General features: G+C 38.6%; 1 protein-coding gene across 1 annotated transcript in view; it reads left to right on the top strand.

Moving 5' to 3' along the window:
• Positions 1-6,997: 6,997 nt before the first annotated feature.
• LOC103723483 (benzoyl-CoA reductase subunit C, putative (DUF630 and DUF632)) overlaps positions 6,998-16,600 on the top strand; it is a 33,081-nt gene continuing 23,478 nt past the window's right edge. Inside the window, exons 1-2 of the mRNA XM_008814400.6 lie at positions 6,998-8,944; positions 10,621-10,802. Of these exons, the coding sequence (XP_008812622.5) occupies positions 8,107-8,944; positions 10,621-10,802 (1,020 nt within the window). The 5' untranslated portion in view covers positions 6,998-8,106. The remainder of the gene's footprint in view (positions 8,945-10,620; positions 10,803-16,600) is intronic.

Here is a 16,600-nt window from a genome sequence, read left to right as displayed (position 1 = left end):
TAGCAGCGGAAATAAGATTGCACAAATAAAGCAGTGAATAGGAAGAGAAAAGCAATCTGAAATATGCAATAGAAGAAAAGAGATAAACCTCACACACAAACACCAAAGTTTATAGTGGTTCGGTGCACTTCCAGCAGCTACGTCCACTCCCCAAGCTTAGCTTGAGATTTTACTATAACCCAGCAGATTACAGCTTGATTGTTTTCCGGGCTCACAATCAAAAATTTAGTTGATTTTTCTAAGCAACCAACCGAAAAACTATCACCGTTTGTTTTTCGGGCTCACAAACAATCCAATTGGTTTTCAAACAAACCAACCAAAAATTTTACACTATTTGTTTTCTCAGGCTCACAAACAACCCAGTTGGTTTTAGATAAACCAACCAGAAACTATTTTCCTTACTGAATACTCTCGATTCAGCAACTTCCAATCAAGGAACTGTTACAGCAATAGTTAATCCAAATAAATGAATGCTGTAACCAGAAAACTTAAAGCTTCAGAATATATAGAATGAATCAATAAAAATAAAAGCTGAAGCCGATGAAGAAGTTGGTTGTGGAAGAATGTCCCAATGCTTGAGCGGCAGCTTTTCTCGATTCAATGAGAAGCTTCGACTAATTTCCTCACAGAAGTAAGTTTCAGATGAGTGCCAGTGAGGATGATGAACTGTTTAACTTTTTCTTCTCTTTTTCTTAGTGGAAACTTTTCTTTCTTGATAGAATCTTTTTTCTTTTCTTGTTGTTTCTTTTCTAAGGTTCACTTGAATTTATAGACGAGTTCTTCAGAGGGATTTGAATTCTTTTCTTTCCATTCTGATGGCAATCTTTTCTATTACATAAAAAGACAAAAGTTGTTGCAAGCTTTCCGTTGTGGTCCCAGCAGTACAAGGGTCGACTCATGCAATTCAGGGGTTGACTCATGTTTATCCTGAGTCGACACTTCAAGATATTGAGTTGGCTCTTGCTGTGATAACTTTAAAAGGTCGATTCTTTAATCTTAAGGGTCGACTCATCTTCTTCAGGAGTCGCCTCTTTAAACATAAGGGTCGACTCATGCACTAATTTTTATGGCTGATGCTGAGACTGAACTGGGGTCGACTCTTCAAACGTAAGGGTCGACTTTCCAATTTCGGAGGTCGACTCATTTGGAACAAGGGTCAACTCTTCAAACTTTATCTTAGACGGTAAAGGCTCTCTGTTAAGTTTGGACTACACAAGGGTCGACTTACGTAATGCGAGGGTCGACTCATTGACTGTGCCACTTGAAGAAAACATGCCAGTGTCAACTCAAACTTATCCTTTTTGCTTAGGGGTTGACTCAAGTTTTTCAAACAAAAAACTTTAGACTTCATCTTTGATCTCCATGGATTGGATTAAGATCATTTTTCTTTTAGAACACATCCAATGAAGTGTTTGCGAAGAACTTATGATTTTGCAGTACTTCATTTCTTCTGATTTTTTTTGACTTATAAAACTTCATAATTGAGCCAACATCATTAATACACAACATCATCTCAAGTGTTTTGTAATCATCAAAATTCATCCTTTAGGGTTGACAGCTGCATATCTGGGCAACATTTTCTGCAAATAATGATGGTAATCTTGATATAAATTTTTCTTTCCAAATTTTTTGATTTGGATCTGGAAGTTGACATAATTTGAATAAAAATGTGTCCTTATAACATCTAAATTCTAACATTGTTTTGCATCTAAGGTTGAATAACTGTTCCATATGCTTTTCATATATATCTTGGTAATCACCTACAAAGTGATATATAATATTTAAGACTAATTCAATAATGGCATCAAAGGGATGATCAGTCAAGTAATTGACTTCAGGATTCCTTTTAATAGAGTTCAAGATTTCTTGTCTCTATTGTTCGGTGAGGTAATTATCCCACCATCCTCTTAACTACCCTAAAAAACTTGCTACAATCAGTGAAGTAGTAGTTTTTCACAGTTTCCATAGACTTTACAGATATTTAAATATATAATCATCTGATGGCACATAGTAAATATTTGATATTTTGTAAGTTCATTTAGATTCCATTCTACTAAACTCCTTCAATCAAATTAAACTGAGATTGTAGTATCAGGGCTTCGAGCTACAACTCTGCATAGCTAGGTATAGGATAATAATTTTTAATTCTAGAGCTTTGAACTATCAATTTACAGGCTAAAGATTTATTCATTTCATCCTCAGTTTTTTTCTTTATGTCGTCTTCTTCTCTTTTGGAAGAAGTGTATTCTTCTTTGAGAGTCTTCTTCAGATAGGTAGTTTACTAAATCTTTAATATTTAGGAAAGACATCTTCTAAACGACTGTGATAGTTTCTAATAAACTGAATTTATGAATTACATGATGTTTGATAAAGTTAATAACAATAGTTTGATTCATTGATTTTATAGACGCTGTTTCAACCCCTATTATGAAATAGTCTGTAGCCATGATAGTGAACTCATTCCTCTTTCATTTTGTAATCTAAAATAGATATAGCATTAACTATTCAAAAAAGTGTTCATAGTGTTAATCTAGTTGTATTTCCTTTTCAGAGTTCTTGGGAGATTTTTTACTTATTCTTATATGTCCAAATTTATTAATAGAGCGATTAAGTCTATTGAGATGCTGTGTTTTTTTTGTAATTAGAGAATAAGGAGGACAAAACCTAGTTCCTTATAGAGAGTCTCGAATAGAAAGCTTATCTGTTATTTTGCTTTTCTTTATTTGGTGAATTGAGTATGTGATGATGGACTATCATAAGGGAGATTTTTTTTAATTCTTAAAATTCTAAATTTGTTAAAAGATAAATATTAAGTTAGTTGAGATGGTAATCTTTTGAGGATCAAAGAAAAGGTAGAAGAGAGTCTGATCGCGTAAGGAATTTAATATAGAGCATTTCTTTTTCTTTTCTTTTTCTTTATTTGGCCATGGAACATTCAATGATAGACGATTAAAAAGAAAACTTCACTTTACATAGTATCATATAATATAGAAAAATCTTGATATCTTTATCTGCCTATCCATTTCATCACTTTCTCTCCCTCACTTGTCTCAATCCTTTACCCCAATCTACCTCATCCTCTCTCACTTTCTCTCTTGGCCCTCTACCTAGTGGACAAGGCATGGGTTCCAAGGCATCAAGTTGCCCGTGCCATCCTCCTACCTATCGCTCTCTCCCCTCTCTCTCTCTCCCTCATCCTTGTCTCTCCCTCACTCCTTCCCCATTCATTAACTTAGACATGCTATCCCTCCTCTTCCTCTTTCTCTCTTTCTCTATTATCATTGTTGTCATTTTATATCCACCATTTGCCTTTGCTGGTTGATCCATCGTATCATCATTCATTTTTGATATCCAATTGTTATTATAGGCATGGTAGGAAAATAACTTACTCCAAATTAATAGGGTTGACATGATTATGTTCAAGATTAGGTTTTGATGAATATTTTGAACTAGGCTAGGCTAGCTTAAATGGACTTAATAGCAGGTCTAGGCCAACTCAATAAGTTTATAAGTATATATAAGATTGAACTCTAGGTTAAAATTAAAGTCCTATTTTTTTTCAAAAAGCAACTTTAATTTAAAAGTTCAAACATGAAAGGAAAAAAGTTTCTTGCTAAATTTGTAACTCATGTTATATTTTTGGTTAAAAAAATAACCCCTTGCATTTTGCATGAATTTGCAAATATCCCCTTATATATCTAATTGCTGCAATGTCAACTTTGCATTATTCGAATTGTTGTAATGTTGTCCATCCTCCTCTTAATTGGGGTCAGAGCTTGCTTACAGTGCCTACGTAATAGGTGATGTGGAGGTAGTTCACTGGAAGTGCCACTTGTCAACTGATGCAGAGGTAATATAGTGATGTGGATCTATTATCACATCACCCTATCAAGAAAACCCACCCTCGATCCCTAACCCCAACCCCAACCCCATCCCCACCCCTAGCCCTCCTCCCCAAAATGGCCGCATAGCCCCTGCCGTTGCCTCCATCACGCTGGCCCTCGTTCCTAGCTAGGATTGGTCAAAAGCAACAAGGAAAGAATAAATCAGAAGCAACAAATCAGAAATTCCATGGAAGATGAAGCACAAATTACACGGTTAATGTTTAGAAATCAGAACTAAGAAAAGATGAGAGCACAAATTTCATGATTAACGTTCAGAAAATAAGGAAGAATTGCACAAGTTCTCAACCAACAATTCGGAGAATTTAATAATATTAGGTTACTATGTCACCATCTAGAAACAAACCTATAATCACCAAAGCCACTCTTGCATGCAAGAATATGGCATACTAATGATGCAAAATATAAACTCATATGCAGAATCTTCCAATCCAACTTACGAGCAATTACCTGGAGTAGCTGTAATATGCTTGATTGCTTCTGTTTATAATACATGTGGTGCTAACTTGAACATTCGGAAGAGAGGATGCTTACGTACATGATGTGCAAAATATGAGCTGATCCAAAAGCTCAAAATTGATCCAGAAGCTCAAAATTAAGAAGAAAATAAATCAGAACTAAGAGAACAAAATATGAGATGGTCCTTATTTAATTCTATGGTTCATACTAAGAAAAGGTGAGAGCACAAATTTCACGGTTAATGTCACAGAGACAAATCCTTCTCCAATCCATGCAGTCTTCAAGGTAAATAGAGAAACAAAGGAAACGTGGTTTTTTAGGTGAGAGCAAAGTTTTCATAATTCCATTGCATGAAGTTGTAACGAAGTTATTGTTTTGGGCCAATTGTTCATGAAAATTGTCAACAGTCTATCTCCATTCAATGAAGTAGTAGGTTAACAAAACATCATCCCATCAATAGTCTTAATTGCTAATTTCCAGCCTACCACATTTTCCTACAATTTCCACCCCAACTTCATTCAACTTGAAATCGAGATCATTTTCACAAATCCTAGCAAAGGTGATCCTTGAGAACAAAGACTAACTCTTTTCATGTGAGGAATTTGGGTTGATGAAGTTGCTTGTCAGCGACTCCCATCTGTTTCTTGCTGTTATTATGACTCCACTACCATTTTCCTTTAGTAGCCCATTATTCAAGCATATCCAATGGCCACTTTTTAAGATTTAGACATCACCCAAGACCAGTAAATAGCTCTTGCCCAACAAATAGCGGTGAATCTTCTTCAACCACTCTCCTTCATCATCTCCAATGCTTATGGCCCTGTTTGGAGGAGCTGTTAGTAGTAGAGCTTTTGGAAGTAGAGCTATTGGAAGTAAAGCTGTCTGAAGCAGAACGTTTATAAAAAGCTATTTGATGTTTGGTAACTATATTTCTAAAGTACTGTGGCACTTTAACATGTGTTTAGTAAACAAACTGAGAAAGTACTTTTGTGTGACAAAATGACCATAAAGGATATTACCAGTATTATACAACAGAGCATAATAAAATATAATATGTATTAATACATAAATATATGATATAGTATAATATTAATGTAATGTAATCAAATATTATTATAATATAGTATTATAACATTATGTATTATAGAATAATAATTTAATATAATATTAAATTATTTAACATAACATATCAATGTATTATGATATAATGTAATATAATATTATATTTATAGTATAATATAATAATAAATATATAAAATATTATAATTATTAGTGTAAATTAATTTTTCATCCTTCTAATAACCATTTATCTCTCTAATAAATTTTCTAGCTAGGTGATAAAATTGGTTAAATAATTACTAATATTATTTATTTATTTATTTAGATCAGATTATTTGCCACTCACTCATTATTTTTTTTTTATTTTATTTATTTATTTATTTATTTATTATTTTATTTTATTGAAATATAGAGGGGTCGCCGGCCATGGGTGGTGGCCGGCATGGTGGCTGCCACCATGGGCAACCACGAGCTCCCAAAACAAAAAAAAAGAAAAAAAAAAGAAGAGGAAGAAGGAACAGTGACGGCGGCGTTGAGAGGAAGAAGAAGATAGAGAGGGAGAGGAAGGGGATGGGTGAGAGAGGAAGAGGCGGGATGAGGGTTTTGGAAAAAAAAAGTGAGATTTAAATGGAATATTTTGGTCCCAAAAACAGCTTCCCGACAAAGCTAAAAACAACGTTTTTGGAAAGCTCCAAATTGGAGCTTCACCCCAAAGCTGTTTTCAGCTTCCCGCAAAAGCTGAAACAGCTTTCCAAAAATTTTACCAAACACCATTTTTTATCTGAAAGTACTTTTGGAGGGTTAGAAAAATGCTTTTTGGCCTTCCAAAAGCTCCCCCAAACAGGGCCTATATCTCCCAGGTTCTTTAACACATTTATTACAATCTCTTGCTCTGTGAAATTCTGTGAAACATATATCTATATCTTCTTCTCAAATTTGTCTTCTACCTTGCTATCACAAAATACTTTTTGCATAGTGGTGCTCTTCTCCAAACCACCCATACCAACTATTCTAATAGCCTCTAGATTACCACCTACTTCAAATAAGATGGTTTTTGAACATGATTCCTCGAGGATTAGCTAGTTCATGGGAACTATATGTTTTACAAGGAGGATGTGAGCAGCAATAGCCAGGGGACGGGGGTATGGGAGACGTGGACAACGGTAGAGCTGGCCAGGGGACGCGGTGGCGGGAATTGTGTGGGGAAGAGGGTTGGAGGCTAGGGTTGAGGGAGGAGATGGGGTTAGGGTTAGGGTTAGGGTTGGGGGTGGATTTTATTAATGGGAGCGGGAGTGATTTCACATCATATAAAACTTCCATGTTAGCTAATAACAGATGCCCATCATATAAAACTTTTATATTAGCTAATAAATAGGCACTTTCGGTAAACTACACCCATATCATCGCTAGTGAGCTCTGACGCCTATTAGAAGAAGGGTATAGACTACCTTATAACAATGTGAAAGATGCAAGATTGATGCTACAAACCATTAGCTGTTATTTATCAAAAAATACTTTTAAAAATTTAATAATTATAATTTTCTAATTAAGAAATTGGAGGACGTTAGTTTGAAGAAAAAGCACTAAACAAAATATACAACATATTTTTGGTTAATGGCTGAGGTGTCTTAGAACACTCATACAAGAGAAGGTGTTACCGAAATTATTCCCAACATCTTACATCTTCCCCCTCTTCCTCCTCGTGGCACCCTGCGCCACCAGCTTGCCTCCTCCCATCTCACACTTGTTCCTTTTTTTTTTTCTTTTCCTTATTTTATTTCTTTCTCTCTCCCCACGCTCCACACCCCCCCCCCCCCTCTCTCTCTCTCTCTCTCTCTCTCTCTCTCTCTCTCTCTCTACCCCCGTGAGCCCATTAACCCGGCCGAGAAAGAAGGGGGGACACGGTCTTGGGGACAGGAAAACACCTCATCTGACTCTCCCTACACCGTTCTGCCCCCACAATCTTCTTCTTCCTTTTCTTTTCCTTCTTGTCTAAAACCACCAAATGAAGTTAGATTCTTAAAGAAAAAGGAAGCTGGAAACAACTCTCCTCTGTTCCTCGTCCCTCTCCTGGCCTCCCACTGCCCCTGCTCGTATCTTTCTCTCCACACCGCTTAGCATTTAAGCTTTCCTGGATTCTCTTATCTTTCTCTTCTAACACCCTTTAACCCATTCCGAGATCTAAGACCATGGGATGATGGCCACATTTGGCTTTGTGAGCTAGAGGTCGAGTACTGTAAACCATTTTCCTTCTTTTGTTCCACAAATACGTGGACTTTTATGGAAATTTGAGGCCATATTCAGTGGATTTAGTAGCGAGGGCTCTTCCCTATTCTCTTCCCTTCTCTTGGTTCCCTAATCCTCACTTTTCTTCTCTGGTCTCGGTGGAGAGAGAAAAATCTCAGCTTTTTGGGTTCTGGATTCTTGATTCAACGCTGCTTAGCTTTTAAGCTAAAGTAGTCGTCTTAAAAGCATCTCTGGCTTCTTCCCTTTTGGACCTTTTCATATTTTCTAATCCATTTCTAGCTCAAGACGCATGGTAGCCATATTTGGTCTTTTAAGCTAGATATTGAGTAGTAGGAACCATTCTCCACAATTTTATGGGGTTGGAGGCCAGTTTCAGTTGATTGATCGAGAACACTGTCTACACTCTTCCTTTCTTTGCATTGGTGTGGGGAGGGGGGAGATGGGGTGCGTTCACTCAAGGGTGGAGAAGGATGAGGCAGCGCAGAGATGCAGGGAGAGGAAGAGGCTCATGAAACTGCTGCTGAGCCGCAGGGCGGATCTCGCTGCTGCCCACATGTCATATCTCCAGTCCCTGAGGAACACCGGCGCCACCCTTCGGCAGTTCACAGAGGTGGAGTCCATGGTCCCTGTGAATGCCCTGCCCAGCCTCACGTTGCCCCCCTCGCCGCCCCCCCCACCCCCTCTGCCCCCTTCCCCTCCACCCCCTCCCCACTTTAGCTCAATTACGAAGGAGGGGGAGGAGGAGGGTACCGAAGAGGACTCAATTGATATAGATGACAATGGCAGCTGCCCGGCGCCGCCACCTCTGGTCCACAGCTCGGCATGGGACTTCTGGGACCCATTCGGTCTGCCAACCTGCTCAAATTCGCCTTCTCCAGTTCTTCAAAGAAAGGATGGAAGAGAGGTGGTGCAGACTGCCGTGGAAGAAGAGGATTGGGCGGAGACAAACACGGAGTTTGGGGATGATGCAGAGGAGGAGGAGAAGGTGGAGGGGAAGGAGAATGCTTTAGTGGTTGGTCAGAATGTGGTGCTGAATCCCATCAAGGAGAACTCTCCAGTCAGAGAATTCACAGATGATAACTCGTCTGCAGTGAGTTGGTACACCAAGGACACTGACATGGCATTGGTGGTGTGGAGGAGCAAGAAGACGTTGGCGGGGATTGTGAAGGAGCTGGATGATTATTTCTTGAAAGCAGCGGCAGGTGGGAGGGATGTGGCAGTTCTTCTGGAGCCCAACCACGGCCAGCGTCATCCCTGTGACTTTGAAGGGAAAAAGGGTATCTGATGTTGCTTCTCATATTATTTACATGACAGCATGTTCTTTGTTCTTATGACATTGAAGGAGTCCCTTCCCACATGGTTCTTTACCTTAGTGTTATTATCTCTATTATATCTTTTAGTACTAACCTGCTTGTTATATAGGTTTTTTTGGGTTCTGATATTGTTTTCGCTTGCATATGGATAGAGGAGTGGAATTTGCATGTATTTTTGTTACATCAGTGTGACTGCAGAAGGTCTAACACACCAGATTCACAGGATAAGACTTGTTACTATGTACCTTCTAGTTGTATCTGGACTATCGCATGGTTTCTTTTGAAACATCTATATTGACGAAGTTTTTTATCAGGTAGTAGCACCTATCCTTAGAATTCTTTTAGCAAAGAAAAATATGCATGTTTTTTCCTTATTCAGTCAAGCTTCAGAGTTCTGCTTCTAACAAATCAGTGGTTAAAGCATATAATTGAAAGTTATCGTTATTTAGGGTGTTCTCACAAGTTTAGGTTATTTTATACATTTGTCAAAATTGCTGGTCAATTTTCTGCTGGCATTAACTACTTGTTTTTCTCCAGAGGAAAATCAGCAACAAAAGTTTGAGTATTTGGCTGTAGCATATTTACATTGCAAATACTGCTACTTAGTGAATGGTAGGAGGTAGTTTTAGGGGCGCTATCAGGTCAGCTTGGGTTAGGTTACCAGCCAGCCTGGACCCTGAACCCTAAAGGGGATTGGGTCTAAATTTTTATCTAGACCCTACCCACAATCAATCAATTCGGGTTCCGGTCTGGTATCCATGGAGCTATAAGACTCTTCCGGTCTATATGTCAGGTGTGGACTGGGTCTCATTCTGGGCGAACAACAGGTCCACATGTGGAAAACTAGAGGTGATTAGAGAAAAGAAATAAATGATAATGAATGATGGTTGGATGTGGGACAACCGTGATGATGGAAACTTTTCGTGGGAGGCGACATGAGAGGCCAAGTGATGGTGGTGGAAGGAAAACTGTAATTTATTAAAATAATTATAAGAAAAACCAAGGAATAAAATTATACAAAATAACTTATATCAGGTAAATCATTGGTTTCATGTTATGTGCGGGTCAAGTAGGGTATGTCTTTGGACCCGTACCCGACCCAAAGTTCATGGGTCTGGATTGTTTCCGAGGCTACAGGTCCAAATAACAGACCTATTGTTGATTCAATATATGAAATACGTTGCAGCGTCTTTATCTTCTATACTTCACAATTCACATTATTCCAACCTCAACCAATTCTTCTTCAAGACTGAAGAGCTCTTCATGAACAAATATACTGACGGGCAGCACGAGGATTCTGTTATTACAATTTGATTTTATCTTGTCCATGCATATATTACTATGACATGAAAAATTACACCAGACTGAGTCCATTCTTACTTCCTAAACATTTATATGAAATTTGAACACAAATGTACATGTGTCTGAATTGGTTCCTCCACTTTGTTGTAAGTAGAGTCCTATGATTTACACTTGGAACCTAGGGTCTAACAACTGTTCCTACAACATTACCTTGAGCTAATTAGTTGTACAGTAGGGGAGCTTCTGAAGTGATACATTTTCTCAGATTTAGCAGGATTTTTTTTTTCTGTATCACAGTTTTATTTTAGTCAAAAATTTGCAACCTGTTTTGCCCACAGGGAAGAGTTTAAAGTCTGCCAAGGTCTTCAATGCATTGTCTTGGAGCTGGTCTTCCAGACCCCCACAGTCTAACAGAGGTGCTTATGTTCAAGAAGCAAGCGATGCTTGTAGGCCTCAAAACCATTGCATGACACTTGAAAAGCTTTATGCTGAGGAACAGAAGCTCTACAAGGCAGTTAAGGTAACCACACTAGTAAAAAGAAGATACGTGGAACCACTCTCAAACTTGCCATGATGTCAAAATGATTGGCCTTTTTATTGCTGTTGCAAATTATTTCTTTACAAAGCCAAAAAGATTCACTTCCTGTGGTTTGATAGGCAAACAAAATGCCATGACTTTTCTTATATTTAGTTTAGTATGGAAACATCTGTTGTCTTTTTCTCTTTTAATTTATTGTATCTTTAACAATAACTGTTAATATTACCATGATGAGCAGGCACTCTTCCCTCAATTACTGTTTTATTTTTATTAGTCATTCAAGGGTTTTATTTCTTGAGGTCAAATATTTAATGCAGATGCTTGATTATACTAGCTTATGTGGCTTGACACTAATCTATTTAATTACGATACTTGTGGTTGTGAGATTTTGCTTTCATATGATTGATAAGGAGGTGGAAAATCTATATATTATTGAAAAGAATGAGAAGTTTAAATTTCAGATATTCCATTTAGATTCTATTTGTCACTTTGTTCCCCAAAACACCCTTGACTATGCATTCGCCAATCATATCCAAGGTTGCATAAGATCTGAAGGACAACAATCCCCAAGCAAGGCTGAAATCTAAGAATGCAAATTGGCAGGTGATTGAATTATTTGAAAAATTTGGCAATAGAATATCCATCTTACACCGTTAATTACTAGCCCATTGTACATTTACTTTGAGAATGAAACCCTTTAGCATTGATAATTTTAATCCAAAAAGAAACTTAACATTACTTATTAGTATGAGAGATAAAACCAAAAAGTCAAAGGTGTAGTGAATCCTACCCACTGAAACTGTTATGAAGGCTTCTCTAGCTTACAATGTTAAAAGTTCACACAGACACTCAAAATCAGTAATGGCAAGAAATTAAGGGGATCCTAGTACTAGGCCGAAACCATGATGCAAATTGTATGGAACAAGTCAGAGAAACACATGTTTCTCTCATCTCTCTGTAATGATATGAATCCAGAACAAATGAGAATTCAGTATTAACATGCCCTCTCAAACCATTTTGGAGAACCGTTTTGGTACATAGCATTATTGCCTTTGATTATCTACCATCATGGAAGCATCTAAGACATGCCTCCTTTGCATAAGAGAATCCTGTAAGGAGATAACATCTACGGGTGGCATTTCCTCATAATGTTTGTTTACAACTCTGTAAAAGATACTCATCAGTTACCATTATATTTGATATATATAATTTATGATATCTTGAATCTCATTTTTGAAGGCATAATATATTCTCAAAATTTTTTGAAGACATGAGATGTAAGATTTACTATTTAATTCCAATCATAACCTTGAATTCTTCATGGTCTAGAAAATGCTTTTCATTTTTTGAAGGCGTAATAGTTCTCAAAAATTTCGTAAGACATAATATGTAAGATTGAGTATTTAATTCCGATCATAGCCTTGAATTCTTCATGCCTTCCAAAATGCTTTTCTATTTCATCCCAACAGACTTTCTAGAGTGTGATAGTTGTTAGCTTTAGATGTCAAGACCAAACTAGAAGAGCGCACTGTTGGGTTAAATCACAATATCAAAAGTGTCCAGAAGTCAAGAAATATTTTTAAAAACGTGTAGAAGTCAAGGAATCCTATTACATGTTAACTATTAAGTTGTCTGAAAGAGACATCTTCAGAAATGAAGTCTTTATCTTACAAACAATGAAAGTTGAAGGGTTCATGAGAAAGCTATGCAAGAATGAAGATGGGTGTCTTCAAATGGTAAGGCAAGAAAGAAAGAGGAGTAGGAATGAAAAGGAGAGTTATAATTAGTCTCAGGGTGTGGTCCCATGATTACAGATTCCCAATTTGTTAATTTTTTTGGTTGCCTTAGTAATAATATATGTTAAGAGTCTTTGTTTTATTCCTCCCCGTCATCATATGTGTTCACTCGCATGAGTAAAAGTAGAATAGGTTAGTTATTATGAGTGTTTAATTGTAACAGTGCTTCCAGATTTTTATCTTAGGACCCCAGACCTCAAAAATTCTTTGAAATGTTTAGTAATGGGGTTTGCTAGTGCTGAGGCCATTTTCCTTAGAGTAACCATAAGGATAATGGATCCTCTAAGAGACATGAGAAAATAAAAAAATAAAATAAAAATAGAGAAGTTTGAAGCAGTCTGGAGCCTCAGAGTATTGTTGGTCACATATCAGATGAGTGGTGTGAAAGAGTGGCAACCCAATGACTGGTGACTCATAAGTAATGATCAAGAGTGCCTACAAAGGATCAATGATGATAATTGAAACATTTGAATGTGCATTTATGATTAACAAAAATAGGCAAGCATGTCCAATAAGAATTTACTAGAAATTTGTTAGATGCAGCGCAGATTGCTCCCCTGACACTAAGTATTCAAGTTGGAACCAGATCATCTACTACATTTCTATGCACAAGCGGAGGTCAACAAGACCATATATAAGGCAGTAAACAAGCCAAATGCAAGCAAGTTGAGGCCAGCTCAAGCTTGGTTAATGGTCAGCTCATGTCAGGCTGGGAAGATTCAGCTCATGCTCAGTTCATATAGAACCAAGCCAATTCAAGCTCGGATTGCTTGAACTCGACGTACGAACTGAGATGAGCTCAGGTTTGTGTAACTTGATAGCCACTCCCCTTGCTAAAAATGGAGGAGCAGTGGAGGGCTTGGAGGACCATGGAGGGGAAGGAGGAGAGATGGGCTGGGCAAGGATCAACATTGTGACAATGTGTATTGCAAGTCCCATTGGTTCAGTCTCCATCTCCATGACAGGTGGTGCTGGGGCCAGGCCAGTTGCCATTCTCCATGCCTTCTTACTGAAACTCCATCACTCCTTGTAAAGTTCCAGCCCTCCTATATCATTCCAGTAATGGGGCTTAATTAGACAAAGAGGCTGTAGCGAAGAAGGCAAAGTTGGATTATAGATGTTCTCCACTGCACTTCTTCATTTAATCAGAGAGAGGAGGGTGGAATAGGCCTCCATTTATTTTTTCACATTTAGGTGAGTTGCAGAAGAGATGACCATGGAAGTTGGTGACTGGTGGTGGTGAGTTCTAGTGGGAGAAAGGGGTTAGGATATGACCTCTACTATTGCAAAGAGAGCCAACAAAGAGAATGCGAATCCCACACTTATCTGTTGGGAACCCGCCCATGCCGCTGATATTTCAAAACAAAAATCAGATGGCAGCGGAATCGGCATGCACGGGTTCGACGTTCATCGCATGAACGTTGTTTCGAGACCTTTCGTAATTAGGTAAGAATTAAAACTTTTTAAAACTATTAGGAAGATCAGATCTTCACCTTGCGCGGGTAGATGATCACCGCAAATCTGAATTCGTGGTTTTGGAAGAGGGTTCGCTTGAAGCCGTTCAAACGTCCGGCTTCTACGGGTATCCACACGAAGCAGGAACCGATCCAAGCTTTCTATCTCACCGGGGTGCTAGCTCCCTTGCAGAGATAACTTTTGATGGCTGATCTCCTCTCTTTCTTTCAACTCATGAATGTACTTGAGAGGAGGAAGAAGAAGGAAGAAGAAGAGGAAGAAGCAAGGCCCCTGCAGCCTACTTTCTTTTCCCTGCGTTGGAAGGAGGAAAGGAGGAAGAGGAGGGCGCCATGGCTTCTTTTTCCCTTCTTCTTGCTGGCGGCTGAACCAAGGGAGGGAGAGGGTGGCCACGTGATGGAGAGGAGGGGGATTCCTATATTTATTAGGTCAGCCCCCAAGAGTCCTCCTTTTATAACATCTAGGGCTCCTACAAGTTAGGAGCCCTTGATGTATTACCAAGAGGGGCGCCGACCCCTCTTGTTGCCGCACCAAGAGATCCAAGGAGGAGGGGCGTGAGCCCCTCCCTCTCATGTTGCCCTAATCCTCATCTAATGAGGATTGGGAGGCCCTAATGTGGTTTAGCCTTAATCCAATTAGGCTTAGCCCAAGGGTGAACCAATTTGGATCCAATCTAGGCTAGTCCTAATCCAATTAGGACTTGAATGAACCATGACTCAATTGAACTCTTCAATCCTAATCCAATTAGGAGTCATGTTGATTCATTAGATTAATAATTAATTTAGACTTAAGGAATCCTAATCCAATTAGGATGTATTTAATTTTAGTCCTAATCCAATTAGGACTCTATTTGAATCCGAAGTCCTAATCCAATTAGGATTTCTAGGAATCCTACTCCAAGTAGGAATCCAATTTTAATTCAAAATTCCTAATCTCATTAGGATTGTAGGAATCCTATTCTAAGTAGGAATTCCAGTCCTACTCCAACTAGGATTCCCAGTCCTAATCCAATTAGGACTCTAGGAATCCTATCCGAAGTAGGACTCTTGTTTCAAGTCCAATTAATTAATTCCCTTTGTTCCTTCTTCAACTTCTTATCAATCAAATTGATTACTTGTGATTCCTAATCACGATTTCAACCATCGGATCGGTCAATACTTCTAGTGTGTGTGACCCCATAGGTTCTATTCTGACTGGTAGTGAGATATATTGTGATCTCTATCTCAATATCATTGAAAACTCCTTTCAATGGGTTGGAACGATTCCAACTCAACTTATTAAGGTTTATCGATCATCGAGATAATCCCTGTGAGTCCCACCATCCACCAGTGACACCTAGCAGCATGTAGTGGCTACCCAGCAGAATGGAATGATGAACCTCTAGGTGCAGTTAACGTGTGATACAGTCCTACTATCGTGGATCCCTACAGGACGGAGGTCATGGACAACTCGTCAAACCCCATCGTCTGTCATATGTCAAGATTTATTCGACTCGAGTTCGCTAATGGAAAAACTCTTTTTCCACTTTATATTACTGCCCTGGCCAAGATCTTAGAACTCAGTCTAACAAATCACATAGGATCACTCCTCTTCTATCAAGGTCGATAGATTCCTTATAGGTGCATACCCTACTCCTACAGTGAACTTACTGCAGCCAATCTACACTGCATGGACCCATATGGCTAGAGACCATGTATGTGTGCAGTCAAACTACAATAACCTCACTGTGAGTAGCCGAAGCACCGCAGGTCAAAGGACCAGTCACACTACTGCAACATCAAGCAAGTCACTGACGAGTGGATAGACATCCAAGTGACTTCTTGTTTTGGTCACGCTCAGTACCCTTGTTCTCTAACAAGCACCTGCACTATCACTTCAGTGTCCCTACACTGTGGACTCAAGTCTCGTCCATCCAGAAGGAAAGTGATCTGTGCACTGATCGGATCAATCACCGTCCTCGTGATGATCCATTGATCAGGAGCATTTAGAAATTAATCACCAATGATACATGGCTTAAATTCTCAACTCTTGAGAATATGTATCATCATCTTATTAATTTCTTGGACGATTCATAGACACATAAACAATATGAATGAAAAGATGCCTTTTATTTATTCAATAATAAATAGTCAAGTACAAAATTATGTCCCTAGAATCAACAATGTGTCAGCCAAATTGGCTTCTAGGGCATACATCTAACAATCTCCCACTTGCACTAAAGCCAATTGGTCATATATCTTAGGCCCATCTTCTCAAGGTGGGCTTCAGTCTTTTGCTGACTCAGCTGCTTAGTGAACGGGTCTGCCACGTTTTCTGTGGAGTCTACTCTCTGCACCTCTACATATTTCTTCTCAACATAGTCGCGTATGAGATGGAAGCGCCGCTCTATGTGCTTGGACTTCTGATGAGACCATGGCTCCATAGCTAGTGCTATGGTGCCAATGTTATCGCAGTAAAGTGTTATGGCATCTAATGACATTACACCTAACTCTGCAATTAACTTTTAATCAG

The sequence above is a fragment of the Phoenix dactylifera genome, chromosome 14 (genome assembly GCF_051530095.1).
Source record: "Phoenix dactylifera cultivar Ajwa chromosome 14, Ajwa_hap1_PhDact_Kaust_v1.1, whole genome shotgun sequence".
In the NCBI taxonomy this organism is placed as follows: Eukaryota; Viridiplantae; Streptophyta; class Magnoliopsida; order Arecales; family Arecaceae; genus Phoenix; species Phoenix dactylifera.
This window is presented reverse-complemented; position numbering and strand designations above follow the sequence as displayed.